At 41.2% G+C, this 21,525-nt stretch overlaps 2 protein-coding genes and 1 pseudogene across 2 annotated transcripts in view; 2 read left to right on the top strand and 1 right to left on the bottom strand.

The window, feature by feature from the left end:
* Positions 1 to 11,019, top strand: part of DNAL1 (dynein, axonemal, light chain 1) — a 45,392-nt gene extending 34,373 nt beyond the window's left edge. Inside the window, exons 6-8 of the mRNA XM_006884695.1 lie at positions 3,638 to 3,764; positions 8,320 to 8,460; positions 10,826 to 11,019. Coding sequence (XP_006884757.1) covers positions 3,638 to 3,764; positions 8,320 to 8,460; positions 10,826 to 10,866 — 309 coding nt within the window. The 3' untranslated portion in view covers positions 10,867 to 11,019. The remainder of the gene's footprint in view (positions 1 to 3,637; positions 3,765 to 8,319; positions 8,461 to 10,825) is intronic.
* On the top strand, positions 4,741 to 5,335 carry LOC102857229 (annotated as a pseudogene).
* Positions 11,020 to 19,449: 8,430 nt separating the features above from the next.
* On the bottom strand, positions 19,450 to 20,511 carry PNMA1 (paraneoplastic Ma antigen 1). Its single transcript, XM_006884694.1, has one exon. The coding sequence runs from the start codon at positions 20,509 to 20,511 to the stop codon at positions 19,450 to 19,452; it is 1,062 nt and encodes a 353-aa protein (XP_006884756.1).
* Between the last annotated feature and the right edge of the window lie 1,014 nt (positions 20,512 to 21,525).

Genomic DNA, 21,525 nt, shown 5'->3' with positions numbered 1-21,525 from the left:
CAGGGTTACCTGACAGACAGGCAGGCAGGCTTTAGCTGAGCTTGCAGACAAGCTAGGAAGAAAGGCCTGGGAATCTGCTTTAGAAAATTAGTTAATGGGGAACTCTGGTAGCCTAGTGGCAGGAAGCTGCACTACAATCCCAGAGGTATGTGGTTCGAATCCACCAGATGTTCTGTTGGAGAAGGAGGGACAATCTCCTTCTGTACCAGTCAGATCCGATTGGGCAATACACACATAAAAGTAATAAAATTATAAAAAGAAAATTAGTTAATGAAAACCTTGTGTATCACAGTAGAATATTATCTAACTCATTTGGTTAGAACGTAACTGGAGGGATAAGTCTCTGATGAAGGACATCATGTTTGGGGAACCAGAGAGCCAGCAAGGGCAGAGGAGATGGATCAGCACAAGAGCTGTAGTGATGGACTTAAACATGACAGTGACCATGAGGACGAAGCACGGCGTTTGATTATGTTGCACAGAAGATTACCCTGTGTCACAGATGACAACAGTTCAGATCTGTAGTTCACAGGGTTGCTATGAGTCGTACTCAGCTTGATGGCACCTAACAACAGCAACATCTATTGATCTAAGTGTCTTGGAGAGGGTGAAAGCAAGTTTCTCCTTGGAGGAAACGATCTTGAAGCTCCATCTCACATACTTTGAGCATGTTTGCCAAGAGGGACCAGTCCTTGGAGAGGGACATCATGCTTGGAAGAGAGGAGGGACAACATGGGAGAGGAAGACCCAAGATGAGATGAACTGACACTATAACTGGGGTACTGAGAGTAGGTGTGTCGGAATCAGTGAGACTGTCTCAGGATAGGGCAGGGTTCAGAGTTACTGTACAGAGTGCTCATACATAACCTATACCCAGAACAGAAAGCTGTTGTACAAACAGAGCAAGAGAACACTGCGGGGGTTCAGAATCAAGAAAGGTGTGTGTCAGGAATGGATCCTTTCGCCATATTCCTTGTTTGTTGTTGTTAAGTGCCATCAAGTCAAGTACTATTTATAGCAACCCTATGAACAACAGACCTGAGTCCTAACCTATCCAGTGCCATCCTCATAATCTCTGATATGCTTGCACCCACTGCCGTGTAATCCATATCAAAGGAATGAGTAACACTGAAGGTTCAAATTTAAAAAGGTGTGTGTCGGGGTTGTACCCTTTCTACATACCTGTTCAGTCTGTGTGCTGAGCAAATCTTTCGAGAAACTGGACTCTGAAGAAGAATGTGGCATCAACAATCTGCATTATGCAGATAATGTAACCTTGTTTGCTGAAAATGAGGAGGACATGAAGCGCTTGCTGCAAATCAAAGAATACGGCCTTCAATATGGATTACATCTCAACATCAATAACAAAAATTTTACTACTGGACCAGTCAGCAGCATCATGACAAATGGATAAAGGATTGGAATTGTCAACAATTTTATCTTATTCGGATCCACAACACTCTTGGTACCAGCAGTTAGGAGACATAGTGCTTTGTGCCAATCTGTTTTCAGGACTGCTCCAAATTACTGAGGAGTAAGGATTGGCATCCACTTTCTAAATAACATGCCTCCAGAAACCGTATGAACTTTGATAAATGTTGATAGTTGTAGAGGGGCTTCAGGCCTTTTGTACATAGGGTCATTGTGAGTTGTGCTCGACTCAAAAGCAATTAACAACAACAACAACAGTTATGTCAGCTTGTAGAGTAAGGTGTACCTGATTCAAGCCATGATCTTTTTAGTCACTTGCTATGCATCTGATAACTGGACAATGAATAAGGATTACAGATGAAGAATCGATGCCATTGAGCTGTGGTATTGGAGAAGAGTACTCAATATTTCATGGAATGCCATAAGAACAGATACATCTTGGGAAAAGGACAATCAGAGTACTCCTTGGAGACAAAGATGGCAAAGCTTCATCTCACATACTTTGGGCATATTCCTAGGAGAGGCTGTTCCTTGGAGACGGACATCATGCTTGGAAAAGTAGAGGGTTAGTGAGAGGAAGATCCTCGGCCAGATGAGTTGACATGGTGACTGCAGCAACGGGCTCAAGTCTATCAACTGATAATGATAACACAGGATAGGACAAGGTTCAGATCTGTTGTTCATGGGATTGCTGTGAGTCATGCTCCATTAGACCTAACAACACAACAACAAATGAATAACAGAATGGAAGCTCTTTTAGGAGGTTGAAGTTATGCTGCACATGCCTAATCTTGTCTGTCTTCTTTTAATAAAAGTTTATAGTCATTTTTATAAGCCATTCTAGCTACCAGCTTCTGTATATAAACAGCAGACAAGCAGACAAGAGAAATGAAGAAAAACAACACCAGATTGAGCCGATTGAAGAACCAAAGGATAAGTGCTTTGTAAGAAGTGCTTTGAAATCCTGTTTATTCCAGAGTGAGGCTGCACACTGGTGTTCTTTGCTTGCCTCTCGTTCTCTCTTGAGACTCTCGGCTCCCAGAGATTGTATTGAACTCTACATCCCCGGTGCCCACCACCATCTCTCTCCCCGCAGTACAGCAGTGGGACTATTCAAGAGACTGGAAAAGTGTGCCCCTCTTGATTTCCTGACTGCCGCTACCATGGGTGTGTATTGTGAACCCACGTAAAAGGAAATCGCTGACAACTTCACTCTTTTCTCTATCTAGCATGATGCAAGTGGGTGAGATTGATAGGTGATAGGACAAACAGGGTAAAATGTTAACGGTAGAACCTGCATAATGAGTGTTTATTATTAAATTCTTTAGACTTTTTATATGTTTGGAAATTTCCATAATGTTGAAGGAAAAAATATTTCATTTTAAAGCTACACAGTAGCAGTTTGATCTTTGTAAAATATCCTTTTTCTCTCTATAATAGAAATAAAAAGCTGACTTTGCCTATTTTCTAATTATATTTGCCTATTTTCTATTAATGTAAGAAAGTAACTTGAAAACAGTATGCTATTAAGTAAAAGTAATAAAATATTATTTACTCCTTTGATAATTTCAGTATCTGTTCTCAAAGTATTATGCTTTGTGAGTTTTAGTGTAATGAAATAATCTTATATATATATTTGTGTTTTATTGACTGCAATTCATAACAAAATTGGTTTTGTTCATGCAAAACGTTTGTTGTTTTTTTTTTTGTTTTGTTCTGGAATAACTAAGACTTTTTATTTATTTATTTATTTATTTATTTATTTATTTATTTATTTATTTATTTATTTATTTATTCTTTTTATGTGTGTACCGTCAAATTGGATCTGACTGGTACAGGAGGCAATTGTTCCTCCTTCTTCAGCAGAGCATCTGGTGGATTTGAACTGCGCACCTCTGGGATTGCAGTGCAGTTTCCTGCCACTAGGCCACCAGAGCTCGCCAATAGCTAAGATTTTTTTTAGCTCAACCTTTTTTTTCGTTCTTGTTAATGAAATAATCTTGGAAATGTCCAGTTCTTCTTGACGAATGGAAGAGAGTGTTCTGCTTGGCTTCCTCAATGAGAAATACTCCCACACAGCCTTCACCTCTCCAGTTCACTGATGGGTCTCAGTTCTTAGGAAGGCCATTGTCTATAAAGGTATATGTCTGAAAGGAGTCAGAGGAAAAGCTCCAAAATAAGCATATAAATCTGTTTTCTTTTTCAGGAAGTAGTAGGGGACACATTAGAAGAACTGTGGATCTCTTATAATTTTATTGAGAAGTTGAAAGGAATCCAGGTAATGAAGAAATTGAAGATTCTCTACATGTCTAATAACCAAGTAAAAGATTGGGGTAAGTTGAGCTGGTTCTTAGCTAGCCTCCTACCTCCTGCTTATGGAAAATAGTCCAATAAGAAAAGGGATTCAGAATAGGAACAGTTTTTGGTAAACATGGAGAGAAATAACTATAGGAGTTATTGCATTTCTGCTAAATGCATAACACATATTTAAATAGTATAAAAAATTCCTGCTCATTGCTGTTGAGTCAGGACTCACAGAGAATTGACCCTCTTGCAGGTTTCTGCGGCTGTAAATCTGACAAGGGGGGATTTTTTTCATTTTTTCTTTTGTGGAGCTAGTAGTGGATTTGAACCTCGGCCTCTGGGTTATCAGTGCAACTCCTAAGGACTAGGCAGGCCTCCAGAGCTCTATAAATTTACTTAGAAGGAAGAAAATGACCTAGGCGTTGGCCCTATTACAAACTGTGGAAAAAATGGCAAAATTTTCAGCCAAAGGCTGAAAAGAGCCAATTTAAATTTAATAATCCTTGCTATTAAATGTGACAAGTTATTTGATACAACTTTACTTTTTCTGGAGGAGGGGTGTCAGTATTACTTCTTGTTGAGCATATATAAACCAAAAAATACAACAGTTCGACAATGTCTGCATGTACACTGTTGATTATTTAGTGACTGATTACATTCTTTGGGTTGTATAATCATTCTTACTCCTTATTAATTTCCCTCCCATACTGACATAAATGTATTGCTCCCTAAGGTTCTGATCTAATTTTTCAAGTTGCTATTATCAATTTGATCCCATATAGGTGAACTTTGGTGGCCTAGTTGCACTGCCATCCAAAGTCAGGCAGTTAGAACCCACCAACTGCTTTGCAGGAGAAAGACTGTCAGTCTCTTTCTGTGCAATTTACAGCCTCTGACAACTTGCTAGAGGGTCATCTAGGAGTTGGTTCCTACTTGATGGCAAGGAATAACACAACACACAGTTCTTACAAGAGCATATTCTGCTTTCTAAGGCAGCTGCTGAAGATGGTGGACTCGCAGGTCCTGGTGCTAGCTGGCTGAGGTCATCTCCTGGGTGGCCTGGCGGCCATTGTGGCTAAGCAGGTGCTGCTGGAAAGGAAGGTGGTGGTTGTGTACTGTGAGGGCATCAACATTTCCTGTAACTTCTACAGAAAGAAACTGAGGTACCCAGCCTTCCTCCACAAGCGCATGAACACCAGTCAATCCTTATGTTCCTACCACCTCTGGCTGCAGCCACATCTTTTGGTGGACAGTGTGAGGCGTGCTGCCACACAAGACCAAGCGTGGCAGGCTGCCCTGCACCACCACAGGGTGTCTGATGGGACTCCACCTCACTATGACAAGATAAAGCCGATTGTAGTCCCTGCGGCCCGCAAGGTTGTGCAGCTCAAGCCCACTTGTAAGTTTGCCTGGACGCCCTAGCTCACGAGGTGGGCTGGAAGTAACAACCACCCTGGAGGAAGAGAGGAAAAAGAAGGCCAAGAGCCATTATCAGAAGAAGCAGCGGATCAGGAGGCTGCAAAAACAGGCCGAGAAGATCTTGGAGAAGAGGATCAGCAAGTACACGGAGGTCCTTGAGAGCAGCAGACCCCTGTTCTGAACCCAATACTATTAATTCCTTTTATATAAAGGGCATATTCTCAAGGCAGAGCTGCTTTGCTTTGCTTTTTCTATTGTACTTCATTCATTCAGCAGCTGTGGAAGCCCTGCTATGTGCCCTGTACTGTCTCAGGTTCTTGAGATACATAGTTGAGTATGACACACTCACTGCCCTCAAGGAATTCACAGCTACGGAAGGCAGCCAACCAATGCATTATAAAACTGTGTGATAATTTGCAGAGATTTGAATACACTGTTTTAAGAATTCCAGGATGTGTTGGTGGGAGTGTAAAATGGTGCAACCACTATGGAAGGCTGTACGGCGCTTTCTCAAAAAGTTGTAAACAGAAACACCATTTGACCCAGCAGTTCCACTACTGGGAATTTACCCTAAAGAAACCATAACCTATCCAAAATCTCTGTAAATGTTCATTAAAAAGAAAAATAAAAAAGGAAGAAACTATAACCGAAGCAGATATATGCACCCATGTTTATCATGGCTTTGTTTGCAATAGCAAAGAGCTGGAAACAACCTAAGTGCCCATCAACAAACAAATGGATAGAGAAGCTCTGGTATATTCCCCCAGTGAAACACTATGCAGCTTTGAAAAACAAGGAACTCATGAAATATTTAAAATGGGTGACCCTGGAGAACATTATGCTGAGTGAAATATCTCAGTCACAAAAGGACAAATACTGCATAGAGCCACTGTTGTAAAACAAGACTGACATCAGGGTTGCAGGAGACTGAGAAAGATAGGATAAATTATGTATACTGTATTAAAATAGATGAGGGAGAGAGAGAACTGTTTAAAAGGGATATGTGGTTGGGTATTTTTGTCATGACAGGAGTCCAGAATGATGGCTGCACAGTGGAGTGGACTTGCGGGGGAGGGATTGCATAACAATGAAAGAGTTTTTCTTTTACTTTTCAAGGAGAAGAGTGAATTGTGGGGAGGGGGTGGGCATGGAGAAAAGTGCAACAATGAATGAATCGAAACCCTAAGTCTCTGTAAACTTTCATTAAAATGAATAAATTTAAAAAAATTCCAAGATGGCAGGTTAGTATTCCCCCGTACATAGGCACCACATTTGCTGTGCTGCCTTCTGTTAATATACATTTAGGTGGTTTCCACCTTTTGGCTACCGTGAGTAGTTCTTCTGTGCTGTCAGCTGGCTCTGACTCCCAGCAACCCTGTATGTGCAACAGAATGAAATTGTCCCATCCTCACAGGCTTGGCTGTGCTTATGTCCATTGTTATAGTCATTGTGTCATTTCGCCTTGTAAAGGGTCTCCTTCTCTTATACTGACCCTCCTTTTTCACACATGATGTCCTTCTCTCAGTTCTGATCCATCCTGATAACATGCCTGAAGTATGGAAGATGAGCATTTAGGTTGTTTGTACTTTTTAAAAATCTTATTACTTTAATTATATCAAAACAAGATTTTTTTTGGTAAGGTCCTCTTAGAAGTACTTTGTTTATACTTTGTTCTGCATGATATCAAATAAATATTTTTGACAAAGTATCAGTAGAAATATGTGAACTTTTTGTATGTTTAAACTATATTTTAATGAGATTTATTAGGAGATTTCACGGCTTTTCATATTACCAGCATTTCTGTAACTTTTCAGTTGCAAATATATATGGATTTTTAGAACTGTTCGCAACTTACAAGCTGTGGTGTAGGTGGTACATTATATTTTTTTTTCTTCTTTTAAGTCGCATCTTTTCTTTTTTTTTTTTTATTTTAATGAAAGTTTACAGAGACTTAGGGTTTCCAGTCATTCATTGTTGCATTTTTCTCCCTGCCCACCCCCTCCCCCCAACGCATTCTTCTCCTTGAAAAGTAAAAGAAAAACTCTTTCATTGTTATGCAGTCCCTCCCCCCAAGCTCACTCCACTGTGCAGTCTTCATTCTGAACTTCTGTCATGACAGTAATACCCATCATATATCTCTTTTAAACAGTTCTCTCCCTCATCTGTTTCAATGCAGTATACATCATTCCTCCCCTCATTCTCTGCCTTCCCTCAACGCCAGTGTCATTCTCCTTTTACAACAGTGGCCCTATGCATTATTTGTCCTTTTGTGACTGAGATATTTCATTCAGCATAATGTCCTTCAGTGTTTGCACTTTTTATCTCATGAGTAACACTTTGGTTTCCAAGTCTTTCTTTTTTATCCTCTCTGCTTTCAAGTGTTTTATATACTTAGAAGTACTAGCAGAAAAAAAAAAGAAGTACTAGCAGGAGAAATAAAACGATATATGCTAGAATATGGATAGATCTAACACATTATGCTGAATAAAATAAATCAATCATAACAGGACAACATTATATGTCCTTACTTATATCAAAGAGACCAAACCAAAATATAGAGACCAGAGTATATTAATGATTACCAAGCCAGGAGGGAGAGGAAATGGGAAGCTAATGGTGATGGGAAAATTGCGTTGATTAAGGGTAGGGTTTGCGCAGATTACTGGAATTGCTATCAATAGATTATATACCTCTGTAAAAGGTTTAATTGGCAAAAATTGTGTGCTAAATATATTCACATCAAAAGCAACAAAAATAATAGCTGCTGATGCTGCTTATACAAACACGTCATGGGATTTTTGAAAGTGCAACCTGGTGCTCCTTGGAGGCAAGGATGGTAAAGCTTCATGTCACATATTTTGGGCATGTTGTTAGGATATCATGCTTAGAAGAGTCAGGGAAATAGATGGGTTGACACGGTGACTGTATCAGTGGGCTCAAGTATATCTCTAAGTGATGATGAGGATGGCACAGAAGAGGCAGGGTTCAGATGTGTTGTTCATGTCTATGGTCACGGTGAGTGGTGGTGAGTTTGACAGCACCTAACAACAACAACTGTTCTGAATAACCGCAAACTGAGATGTAGTGATAGTGGAATAATATAGTCCTTAAAATTACAGCAGCCAAAGTTGCCATTTTTATAAGAATTTGTCTTTTTATTTGTAGCTGAATTTGGGAAGCTGGCAGAACTGCCTTGCTTGGAAGACCTGGTGTTTGTAGGTAACCCCTTAGAAGAGAAACATTCTGCTGAGGGCAACTGGATTGATGAGGCAACCAAGAGAGTCCCCAGACTGAAAAAGCTGGATGGTGAGTAACTGAACATTAACTTGGAACCAGCTTAGAGATATTTTCCACAAGAAAAAACTGAATTTGTGGGATGGAATAATGAAAAGAAATACAACTAAACAAAATGTTGGGTGGTCTCTAATTTCCAAAACCACATTCACCCCCATTAAATTTAATAGTGCTGGTTTGGGTCAAGGTGAGAGGAAAAAGTCGACCAAAAACTGGACACAAAATCATTCCTAAACCAAAGTTTGTAAGAAAGCCAGGCTTATCCTAAAGCACAAAGATACTATTTTGTACAATATCTAGACATAAATGATAAGCATTTGTTTTTTCACAGCAAAACTTAACTTTCTTGTTTTCTCCAAGTCTCTCTTAATTTTAGTTTGTCAGTTCCTAAGATCAGTGGCAATGCCCATGGGACATTCCTCACTGACTAGGTTCATGTCCTAGCTTACCATTTAATGGCATTTGTGACCTTGTGCTAGATAATTAACCTCTCTACACCTTTTATACCCTAAAAACTTGGGATGATAATCAACTCAACTCACTGCTGTTGAGTCAGAACCAACTCTTTGCTGACTCCTACTCCGAGCAGGATTCCAGAGGTTTTAAATTGCATGGGGAGAGATTGTGTGTCTCTCTTTCATGCAGTTCCAGATGGATTCAGACTGTCACGCTTTTTGGGTTAGGAGTGCAGCTATCTACGGACTTTGCCACCAGAACTCCCAAGGGGTAATAGATAGTAGTACCATTATTAAAAGTACCATGTTAAGCATAAAGCATAGTACTTAGCACAAAATAAGTATTTGGCAAACATTGTTATAATTATTTAGTAAATTTACTATCAGTCCACAAACACAAGTATTCAAGAGTTATTTCAGTATGAATCAATCTAACACTCACTCCCCCAAATTTCATTTGGTTGGACTGTTAAGGAATTTGCTCTGTTATTCTCAAGATCCCCTGGTGTCATTCAGTCATTCTAGAGGCAAATCATCAGAGAGGCTCCAGAGTCACCTGTGAAGTACTGATTGGTCCTATTCCTAAAGCCCCTTGAGGACTAATGATTGCATGCTGTTTTCATGCTACTCTTAGGTTATAGAAATGCATTTTTGATAGTTAGATTCCTGATGCCTTTTGGGTTGTCTCTTTAGGTAAAACAGTCATTCCTCTCTGGGCTTTACCTCTTCCCAGTGGTGGTATCAAGAAGGCAGCCAGAATTTCTCCTGTTCCAGGATCCAGAGACCTCCCTCTCTCTTTTTTTCCCCTTTTCTTTTTTTTCTCCTCTCTCTCTTATGCCCATTCTTTCTAGTTTGTGGAGAGTCCTCCTCTTCCTCTTGCACTTTCTGTATCCTCTCACATATTCTGTCTTCTCAGTGATGTTTCTAAGTGGAAGCAGATGTGAATGAAGCTAGAATACACTTTTTGAGGGAAGAGTAGTGGCAGTAGAGCACCTGAGGAGGTGGTTCCTGGGGCGCTGCGTTCTCTTCCTTAGTCTGGCCACTAGTTACTAGCTCTGATCACTTGTAAATATTTATTAATGTGTACACTTAAAATTTATGCACTTCGGATCAATAAAAAATTCCTTCTCCCTTGCAAAAGTGTATGTCAGTTGAAGAATACTGATGTTGTGAGGTACAGTGAAAGCTATGCTCACTGCCATTAAAGAATATAAATTTACCTCTAGGAAGGTAGCACAGAGGAAAAGGAATTGAATTTGAGTCTTAAATGAGGATAAGGTGTGGATGGCAGGACAAGTGGGGTGGGTGTTCCAAAATGGAAGAACTTAGTTAACCTAGAATTCAAATGCAAGAGTATGCATGATGAGTTTAGGGAGATAATTAAGAGTTAAGGAAAAGTAGAAGGTGAATGAATGTCTGTGGTATTGAGTCTAGATAGCTACAGTCAAATTATGATAGCCTTTAAAATGCTAGAGGTCAAAAATGAGTGGTCCTTGCCCCAGTTACAATTTAAATCTGCCAAGGTATTTTGTTTTCTCTGCAGTCTTTCCTTTCTTTAAAATAAAAAAAAAATATTATCCTCTGTGTTAAATAATTGGGAAAATGCATAAAAAATGTCATCTCTAATGTTTATTTTATTGTTGACAATTAGTATTTGTGTTGAGTATGCAAAGTTTTTAAATAAGATACTTTCTTTTTCTGTCTGACATCTTAGACATTTAGATCTTTTTATAAATATTGATATTAATCTGCTTGAGAATTCCCCTACATGGCATTCCATAGACTTTGAAATTAAAGAGATTAATTACTTAGTGAAATAAATAAATTATGGCACATAATCGTGGCATGCAGAGCACCTACCAGTTCAGAAAAATATTTTAAGTTAGAATGAATGATCAGAAATAATTTTGTTTTCATTTTAGGTACTCCTGTAATTAAAGAGGATGAAGAAGAAGAAAACTAAAACTCCATTTTTCTACTTCATGTTAATTTATTTAAATGTCATAAGAACAATAGATAAGTTTTGTATAGTTGTCTGTTTTAAAGATTTTATGTGGGTCAAAAAATTCTTAAGAAAACAAACCTTTCCCACTTCGTTTTCCTCTTAACCTATTTACACTTTGTCTCTCTGTATTCGAACATTGTGTCTCTCTCTCTCTCTCAAAATTACACCAACTTTATCTATTCAAGCCTTCTTTTTTAGAAACTACACCTTTTCAATTTCTGTCTTCAGTTCCATTTATATACTGGGTGGTCCTATCTTTTTAAACTTTTGTAGACCATTTTAACAACAAAAGAATGATTGGGTCATTTATTCTGTTTTTAGACCAAACATTTTAAAAGATGTACTTAATGTTTGCCTTGGTAGGCCATTTTTGTTGAAGGTCCATCTCTTTATGACTCAGAAGCACAAATGCCTTTGAATCAGAAGACAACATGGTAATAGGAAGCAGGTAACAGCAGCAGCCCTAGACCCAAGAATCCAAAATCCAGCTAGAAAAGTTATGGTGAAAGTAGAAACATTAGTATCTTGGAGGCTTAATAGCCCATGTAATATTTATTTTTTTGTTTCTCCAAAAATACGTGGATTATCAACTGGAATTGAGGCTGTGTTTAAATGTGTGGCTATTCTAGCCACTGTGCTCAGTCAGTCATTTGGTGATCCAGGTCAGTGGTTAAAATGACTGCCATTATCATTCCTTTTACTAGTAATTTGGTCCTCTTACTCATGAGGCCCTGGCCTTTGGCACATTTTTTGGTCTCTAATTCCTTATGTTGAAGGAGTAACTATATTTGAATCTGTAGGTTAAATGTTGCCTAGATATGTATGTCAAAACTTTCCCTAATGACTTTGGTGAACCTTCTTATTGGGGGAAATTAATGTTATGGTTATAAGGGTATAAAATTTAAGAACTGGACTTGGTATCTTTCAATAATTGAAACTTAGCATTTTAAAATATATTTTTTCAGAAGGTCTAAGTTTAAGCAGCTCTTTTAAATGTATTATGTAAGTGATTGTGTGGAGAGAAGAGGTATTCAGATAACAAGGCGAATGCAATGATTTTGAGGATTGCCTTTTATGTGAAGCACGTAGGTAATTAACTGTAAAACTGCAAAGTGATAGAGGCAAAGCTTAGAATGTATCAAGTAAGAAGAAAGTTTCTGTGGTCTATCTCTTTTTGGAAAACGTACGGCATTGGAGGCAGTAACCAGATGAAGTCCATAGCAGGCCATGGCTGGTGCACTCATAGACTACAGAAAGCAAGCCAAGGTGCCAGATTGTGCCTAAAGTCAAGTAGGAAATACTTGATTTCTGAGTCATTCTGATCAAAAGGGACCACTGCTTTGACAATCAACTCTAAAGAGAAAGAATTAGTCTAACACCCTCTTAGTTTTTCACTCTTCTTAACATTCTTTACTTTCTTCTGATGGACTGATACATTCATTTTGGGCATTTCTTCTGGACACCTTCCTTCCCTTGGTGTCTAAGGACTGTAGGCTGATAAGGAAGATGATGATCTTCCTGGGTAGTTTGCACTTCATCCAGTAGCCACGCTTGAAGCCATAATACTCTCTATGGGTGCATTTTCTGGGATTTATCCTGGAAGTGATTATGAGAAAAGAATGGGGGATTTCATGTTCAATTTATATGTAGCATGGCTTACAGTTTTGGTGTTTGGTTTTTCTGAATTCAATAGTGTAGGAAGTCATTTTCTCCTTGTTTTTTTTAATGTTTTTAATCACTGGTCTGTCTCTCTCTTAATGCCATCAAGTTGAAATTGGCCGTCAGCTAACCTACAGGAGAAAGGATTGCCCTTCTTTTTCCTGAAGAGACACTGGTGGTAGTTCTCAGAAATATAAGAAATACAAATATATGTCTGTTTAATGAAAAAACTATTATTCCTTCCCACTCACCAATTTTATAATGCCTTCTATTCATCTTTTTCATGGAATCATACTATAATCCATGTCATTAGAAAGTGGAAAAGACAGTATATTTAAAAGTTCAGGTTATTCTCTTAAATCACTGCTATTATTAAATTCTTTACTGATGATATTTAAATATCTTAATTTATGCCTCCTAGATATTTGACTGACTAGGAGTATTTTCTTTCTGAGCTCCTGGTTTAAAAAATTACGCTGTTTTAATTGCTCATTTAAATATCTTCTGGTAAGTAATGGCTAGAACTCTGGAATCAATTCAGCATTTTAATTTTTCTTAGGAAATTTAAATTTTCAGGTATTAAGAAAACCACCTTTTCTGTGCCCTCAAACTTCTTTGGCCACTTTACCTGCTAAATCTTGAAAGGATTTTGTGCTGTTAATAAAAGTTTGTTACCTTAAACCAGGGTTTCTCAGCCTTGGCATTATTGACATTTTGTTGTTGTTGTTGTGGATAGCTGCCCTTTGTTCTGTGTGATGTTTAGTAGCATCCCTGGTCCCTATCCTGTAGATGCCAGTAGTACATCTTTCCCAGTTTGACAACTAAAAATATCTTGAGAAGTTTCTGTCTGTCACTGAGGAGTTGAGTAAATTCACCTGTGGTTGAGAAATGCTTTAGACTTTTTACATTAACATTGCTTTTATCCACAGTCCCTTCCTTTTCACTCTGTAGCATCTGCCACCTGAGTTACAGTGTCTGCGAGAAGATGATAGATTTAATAATGATGGATGAAAGGAAATGATCACCGGTGTTTCCTTTTTATATAATGTTCATTTTCCTCAAAACTCAGGGTTGGAAAGCTGAGCTATCCCCCCACCCCCAGCAGTTCTCATCTTTCCTTTCTTAGCATTTTTGTTTATTTTAGGGCAGTGATCATTGACCTTCCTCTCTTAACATTAGCAGAATTCAGTGTTATGGGAGATTTTCTTCTGTCTCTAAATTTGAACATTTTGAATGTGTTTTGGAAAAAGAATCGTTATTGTCCAGTAATGCACAGGACTCTGCAGGCTGCTGCAGCCATTAAGTACACAGTCATTTTCAGTGTAAAGTTTGGTAAGTCATCTATGGAAGTAACCACTGTAGACATCAGTTTTGGGTGCGATCAGAAGAATAATCAATACCTGGTCAGTGACTGATTCCATAAATAGAGGCATTATAAAACAAAGTTTCTCTGTGGAAAGAGGAATTTTCACTTGAATAGTTGCTTCATCTGATACCTTTTTTCCAGTGGTCTGAAGCAGAATGGAGACATTAATCTTGTCTGTTGATTTAGTCTTAGTGGTGATAATTGGTGAAAGGTAAACTGAAGGTAGTTATCTCTGTGACCCACAATCTTCCACTTCAGTTGTCCTTAGGACAGTTTTGGGAAATGCAGGGCCCAGATAGGTTGGATTTAGTCATTCGCTTAAAAGAAATTTAGACATCAAAATCACTGATCATTGGTAGAATTAATAGCAAATAGTAGACTTAAAGGCAGAAAATGGCGAACCCGCTAATTGTCTTGTACCAGATAGTTCTTCTTTTGGCACACCTTTTCTTTATTTGGGCTGCTTAATGTGTTTATAAGTAATGGAATTTACATAAGAAAAGGTCAAGTGTAGCAAGGTTGGTGCTTCTGACACAGCTAAGTTGACCTACTCCTTATCTTCACTCTAGCATGTGTCTTATTGTTTTGGAGGAGTTTTTTGCTTTTTTTAAATGAAACCATAATAGGTGCAATAGAAAAATGAAGAGTTATATTTAAAATCAATGAGCTTTTAGAGATCTTATATCTATTCTTGTCTTTTTATAAATCAGTGACAGCAAAAGGAGAAACAGACTTATTCTTACCTTATTCTGATCTACGATAAATTGAGTAAAACTTTTCACTTTACATTTGGAGAAGGCAAAACTGGATTTTAATTAGTTTCAAATATTGGGCAGGTTAGAGAGTAACCAGCCAATCAAATTATGATCTAGCAAATATAACAAGGAGATGAGAGTGAATAAACTTTCTAAGTAGATTTGCACTTTAAAATTATGAACTGGATGTTGGTGGAAAGTATTCCCAAAAGGCTGGTGTTCCCTGTTCACCTACATGGTGCCATCCTCTAAGTCTACTCAGAACAGCAGCTTTTGAGTTATCTTCCACATGTCTAGATTTTTTAAAATCTGGATATGGGCTCGTGTTATGTGGGCGGGTAGCTCAGTGCTGCTCTGATCAGCAGGGCCCCTGCCTCTGATGTGCTCTTGCCTAGAGGGAGAAACAAAAAGAAACTTGAGTTGGCAGCCGGAGGGACTATAATTAGCCACTGCGTCCTTCAGGTGTTGGTCATGATCACAGGCATCATTCCAGAATCTCTTTTGGCTTTTAGAACCAACACCAAACTGAACATTTTAACATCTGTCAATACTTTGGTAATACTCTTTTATACACAGGAATTTTATAGCATGACTTTATGACTAAACTTATTGTGTGTTAAATTATTTAGAAATGTTGAGTTTCTGAATGTTATTTTGAGACTTGTTTTAAAAATAGTAATAAATGGTATTATTTTATAGAAAAAAAAGACTGTGTTTTTTTCCAACCCACATGATCACTAATTTTAGCTAATGTAGAACAAGTGTCATTCTAAAGATATTGAACCGTCAGGTAGCTACACTGTTTGTGTGTATATATGAAAGATAGCTTAATTTCTTTGGAGTTTTTAACCCATTAATTCACTACCATGTAATAATCAATGTCCTCTTCCATTTTGAAGTGCTCCCAAAGAACATGTACCCAGTGGGCACCATTTCAAATCATGAGGTTCCCTGGGAAGGGCCTTCCAGGAACGGAAAGTTACTACTGCCCTTGACCATTGCTACTCCTCTCCTAACCTCCAGGATGCACATGGAGTCAGAAGAGACTCATAACTGACTCTCCAGCACATCTTAGGGGAGTAGACTGCCCATCTTTCTCCTGCAAAGCAGCTGGTGCATTCAAATCAGGTGCCTTTGAGTTGCGAGTGCAGCTCCTTAGGCCCTCAAATTGAGGAAAACCTGGTCTTAACCAACCCTTTTGATAGACAATAGGGGGAACCAAGCAATGTTAGTAGCATTTACACATTTTGCTAGCATATGCTCCCTGGTATCTTCTAAAGTCTTAATTTTTATCATAAAATCATGGGTGTAGAGTCTGCTGCTTATCCAGAGATCTTCGGTTATGATTATACATTTCTTCTTCCTGTCTTCCCTTAGAAAGCAGAAGCATTTTCTCAGTCTTTAAAGACAAATATTCTCTATTTTTATACCAATGTGTATATATATATGTGTGTATTCTCTAGACATTATACCAAATATATGTGTATATATATTCTCTATATTATGTTGTTGTTGTTAAGTGCTTTTGAGTCGTTGGCGACTCATAGCGACCCAGTGAACAAAAGTCCAGGACACTTGTGTAACTTTCATCCTTTTTCCGCGTTCATACGGTTTCCTATATATTATACCAAGTATATATGTGCTGTTGAGTTGCCCGTGACTCATAGCAACCCTATGTACAGCAGCTCTGAAGCCTGCACTGTCCTGAAACTGTCTCATTTGGTTCTGACACACTACACACACACATACATACACACATACATATGTAGGCAAAAGATGTCTGTGATTCGAACAAGATCTGTTCCCAAAGTGTGTCATTAAGTTCACTTTGTAGGTAAACTGAATCAAGAGCCTATGATTATTTAGCTTTTAGTGCAAGAAAAGGCTCAACGCCCTTGCACTGACTTAGAAACTGTATGTGCAGCAAGTGACGGTGACTGTGGTGAATTTGTTGGCTCCGTCATTTCAATTACCAATGCTGTTCAGTTGGCTCTAACCCCTCACAGCCTCCACTGGGTCTGCAAGGCTGTGTTTACGAGATGGCCATCTTTCTCCCCAGTGGAGCGGCTGACAATTTGCACTCCACCATGCTCTATGTCATCAGCGTTCCTTCATTCACATTTTAAAGTGAAAGCTATTTGTTATGTGCCATCAAGTTGCCTGCGACTCATAGAGACCCAATGTACATTAGCTCTGAACCCTGTTCTCTCCTGAGCCAACCTCATCGTCTCCGACAGACCTAATCCCATTTCTCCAGTCACTGAGTCAACCCATCTCATCCTATGTGATCCTCTCCTGCGCTGGCCCTCCCCACTTCCAAGCATGATATCCCTCTCCAAGGACTGGTCCCTCCTTGCAACATGTCCAAAGTATGTGAGACAGAGCCTAACATTAAAGGGCAAAATGGGGGAACAAGGAAGAGTTGTCCAGTAAGTTGGAGGTTTATAACTCAGACTTCCTGGAATAATGAAAGCCAGAATCCTAGATACTGATCCTCCCTCCTAGGATGCTGTCAACTGCAACTATAAAAAGGTCTGTAGACACGTCTCCTATGTAGCTATGGAAGGCTTCTTACAACACAGGTGAGGAAAAATTAAGAACCCGTATTTCTTTCTAAGAACATTCATGTGTAGAATAGGAATGTGATACATGGTGGCTGGCTGGAAGTGTATAGCGGGGTTGAATACCTGTGATGGCGTGTGATAGGTGGTGTGTGACACCTGTGGTGGGAGAAGAGGGAGTCTCGGATGGGATGCTGGGGGGAAGTGAGAGTCCGTGTGTAGGATGGGAAAGGTGGAAGGAATGAATGCACACCGTTGGAGGGGGAAGGTACAGTTTACAGAGGCAGGAAGGAATGACAAAGTGATACAAGAAATGAGCATACAGAAAAATGTGGTAGAATATTTGCATGTATGTGCATTTCTCAATGAATGGATGATTATGGAGTATGCCTTAAAGTATTTCTGTATATGTGGAAATAAAGCATAATGGACTGTTAACTATTGTTCTCTCCAAAGTTACAGAAAGCATTATGGTCTATTTGATACATGTCCTAATTTAAAAATTAAGACAGGTTAGAGTATCTCAGTACCAGGGCTTGGCTCTCCAGCTGGTTAGGCCTGTGCTGGTCAGGCAGGCAGGCAGCCTGGGAAGATTCTCAGCAGCAGTTTGTGAAGGATACATAGCCCATTGCTGGTTCTGGAGCATAACCCTGCCATCAAGGTTACCTGTGTGCGTCAGCAGTAAACTCTTGCATTAAGCAATGTTGCATGCCCCCTACAATTCCACTGGTTTGCCCCATCTTGTTTATGTGGACTTGAGTTGTCCAGTCGTTGGTGCTAGGTGGGCCAGGCGCCGAGTTCTCATAAAAGGCACACAGACACCAACCACCTTGGGCTGAGTTTCATACATAAATTTCATAGTTTGTTATGTGACTGGTATGATTTCAAAAATCTTGCTAACTGGGAAACAAAACTCAAGTCTCAACTTCATATATTCACAGAAATTTACAAAGGATCCCCACCCCCACTCCCCAAAAGGCCATCTTCAGCTACCGTATCTCTGCAAACATTAAGCCCTGTTTAAGCTCATGATATGAAATGGCTGCTGTAAAATTGGTACACATTTTGCACAAGTGCCCTATTCAGTAAACACAAACGTACTGAAAGTGTAAAAAAGGGGTTAAAAATCATTATCCAATGACCTCTCAACCTCCTATGGAATGTTCCACCATTTGTAACAAATTACTGTTATATGTTTTACTTTCCATTATTTGCCCAGAAGAAATGATCATATTAAATTGCAATTTAAATCCTTATGATACAAAGCTTAAAGATAAATGAGGTTGGCCTTTTTCATGGACAAGAGGGGAAAAAAATCCCAAAGAAAAAGAATATGGAGCATAATTACATGAAACATTTTTATACAAGGGAAGAAACTGGAAGACAATAGAATTTTAAAATATTTTTATTAGTATACATCTATTGGGTTACTTCAAATTCAGAACACTCAAAACTACCAAGAACAAGGAGACCACTATTTCATGGCAAAAATCTGAAATGGGGACATGGATTACAGTAACATTCCCATCAACCTCCCCATGCGATTTCTGGCTGTATTTTGTATAGTGAAAAACTCAAGATTTGCACAGCACTAGAATTACTAGATTTTTTTCTAATACACCACATTGTAGTCTCAGAATACTTTTCAATTAAATGGACCCAAGACTTTAAAGTTGAGAAACAGGAAATTTACATTTTAAAGCTGAATGCCCTAACAGTGCCTAAGAGATTCACATTTCTTTCCATTAACTGGAACCAGGAACAGTGCAAACACAACAGCTATCCACGCGTTTTCACATTTTTACTGAGAATGTCCTTCGAACCATGCCCCGCACTACTATACATCCTCGGAACATGCAAATTTCTCCTCTAATTCCCTCAGCGGGAAGTATCACAGGTTCACTTGTTTTGCACGACGGACGGACGAGAAGGGCACAGGAACAGTTTACACTGGGCACGTGTGTCCAAGCCTTCCCCGGGCACTGCGGCCGGCGGGGGCGCTATAGCGCAGCTGCTCTGGGCGCTCGCTAGCGCGGCTGGAGGACTATTACACAGAATACGCAGGCTTGACTTCTCCCCGCAAAGCACAGAACACGGCTAAGTCTTACTATTCATAACAGACCTATAGGACACAGCAGAGGGACAAGGAAAGCAGCTGGGATCTAGGCTCGCACGAAAGCCTCGCCCTCGCCTCCTGGGCTCAGAAGTGCCCCTCCAGCCCGAGCTGCAGCAGGGCCGCCTCGGCCTCCTCCTCCTCCGCCTTGGCCTCCTCCTCGCGGATCTGCACGAGCAACTGGAAGAGGTTGGGGGCCGTGCCGTCGGCGGCCCCGTTCATCCACAGCTGCCTCCGGATGGCCCCGCTGTGGTTGGCCCCCGCGATGACCTGCTCCAGGCGGGCCTGGTTGACGTTATCTTTATCTATGGCCCCCTTCTCCACCACCTTCTGCAGCAGAGGCTCCAGACGAAGGACATAAGTGGACAGCTTCTCTCCCGGGTTCTGGTAAGTGTTCAGGAACCGAACCTGGGCATCCCTGGAGCTCTCGACGCTCCCAAACACCTGCTCCAGAGCCTTGAGGCACTCGGCGGAGGTTATGGCTGGGTTGTTGGTCTTGAGGATGCGAATGACATCAGCTGCGGGGCCTCGAAGACTCTCCATCAAACGCCGCCTCTTTTCGAGATCAGACACTTGCCAGTCCTCCATGACATCATGAGCGTGGCCGAACCAGTGATCGAAGGACTCCTCCCCAGGCCCGGGGACGTCCCTCCCCGAGAAGAGCGTCAGCTTCTTGTACCATATGGACTCAACAAGGGGCTGAATGACATGATCCACTATATAGTTCAGCATCTCTGCTGGCATTTCTGGGCCTGGGGGTGGAGCGGGGTTCTGAAACCCAAGGACTCGGGCGACATCCTGCACGGTCCACCCCTCTCTTGCTAGGAAGAGGTGCAGCCTCTCTAAAAATTCGGCATCAGAAGTCGGGGGCTTAAAGATCACTTTCCAGACCCCGCCCTTGCCTGGCATCTCCCTGGGGATGGCAGCATAATCAACAGCACCAGTGAACTCTAACAGGGCTGCTTTTGCATTCTCTTCCCTCCAGAACATTCTCCCAAGAACTCGATAGGGCACCTGGGGCATGGCAGCCCGAAGGGTCTCTTCGATTTCAGCCTCATCACAGTTCACTGGGATCCCCCAGACCAGCAGGGCTCTCTGGGAGTTTACATCCATCCCCCTGCACCAGTCTTCCAATAGGGTCATCGCCATTTTTCCTACTTATTAAATGGCACCAATTTCTGCAAATGCGGATTCGACTGTGACTCGCTCGGCTCTAGGGCTCAAAAATACCAGACTCCCCGTCCCACAAAGCCCGAGGGAGGCAAGCTTCCCGCAACCAGTTAACAAATAAATGACAGCGGAGTCCTGCCCGCGCGCCCTTTCTCCCTGCCCCCAAGTACCCCCTTCAGTCAGTGTGCACCTTCTTAGGGTGAAGCCTCGGGGATGCTCAGTCACGCGGCCGCAGCCATATTGCGTCTCCGGGCCGGTTCCGAGGGCCTGGTCTGCACACAGGGGGATGCGTTGCAGCCTCGAGGGCGAGGAGCACCGGCGGAGGGCGACGCGGCCGGAGCGCAGTCGTGGGGCGTGACCGCCTCGGCTCCCAACCTGGGCGCCAGCGGCTGCTCCGGTCACCGCGATAGGGCTTCAGCGGTCCAAACCTGCTCTTCAGGCCGACGATGAGATTCTGTTTAGCAGACGAGGACTCTGATACCCCCGGAGAATGAGACTACCTCAAAGCTGCAGAGCGGTGTATTCGCGGGAGCGGTGACACCCTCCCTCCGTGGGCGGCGTGGACGACCTGGACAGACGACTGAGGACGGAAGGAGCAGAGAAAATTTGGGGAGATGATGCTGGCGGAGGCGAGGACCCGGCCGGAGCACGGCGCGGGGGCTGCGGCCGACTCCCGACTCCGGCGCAGCGAGGCAGCCAGCGTGCGCCCCTGCAGCAAAACCGAGAAGCGGCTGCCGCAGTGCGGAGCGGGGGCGGGCCTCGTGATCCACTGCCGCTGGCCCCGCCTCGGCTCCCGTAGTCATGGCAACCGTGCCCCTGGCGACGCGAAATCCACGTTTCTAAGTGCCCCTGGCGACGCTAAACCCACGTTTCTAAGGCCAGGCTGGCTGATCAAGCGGTTGCCATGGGGTCAGCGAGGGACTCTTAGCACTGATCTCTGATGGTGCATTACCTTTTTTTAGATTTTTAAAACAAAATGGAAAATTGTCTGCT

Source organism: Elephantulus edwardii, unplaced genomic scaffold, assembly GCF_000299155.1.
Source record: "Elephantulus edwardii isolate Elephantulus edwardi_28Jun2011 unplaced genomic scaffold, EleEdw1.0 scaffold00037, whole genome shotgun sequence".
In the NCBI taxonomy this organism is placed as follows: Eukaryota; Metazoa; Chordata; class Mammalia; order Macroscelidea; family Macroscelididae; genus Elephantulus; species Elephantulus edwardii.
This window is presented reverse-complemented; position numbering and strand designations above follow the sequence as displayed.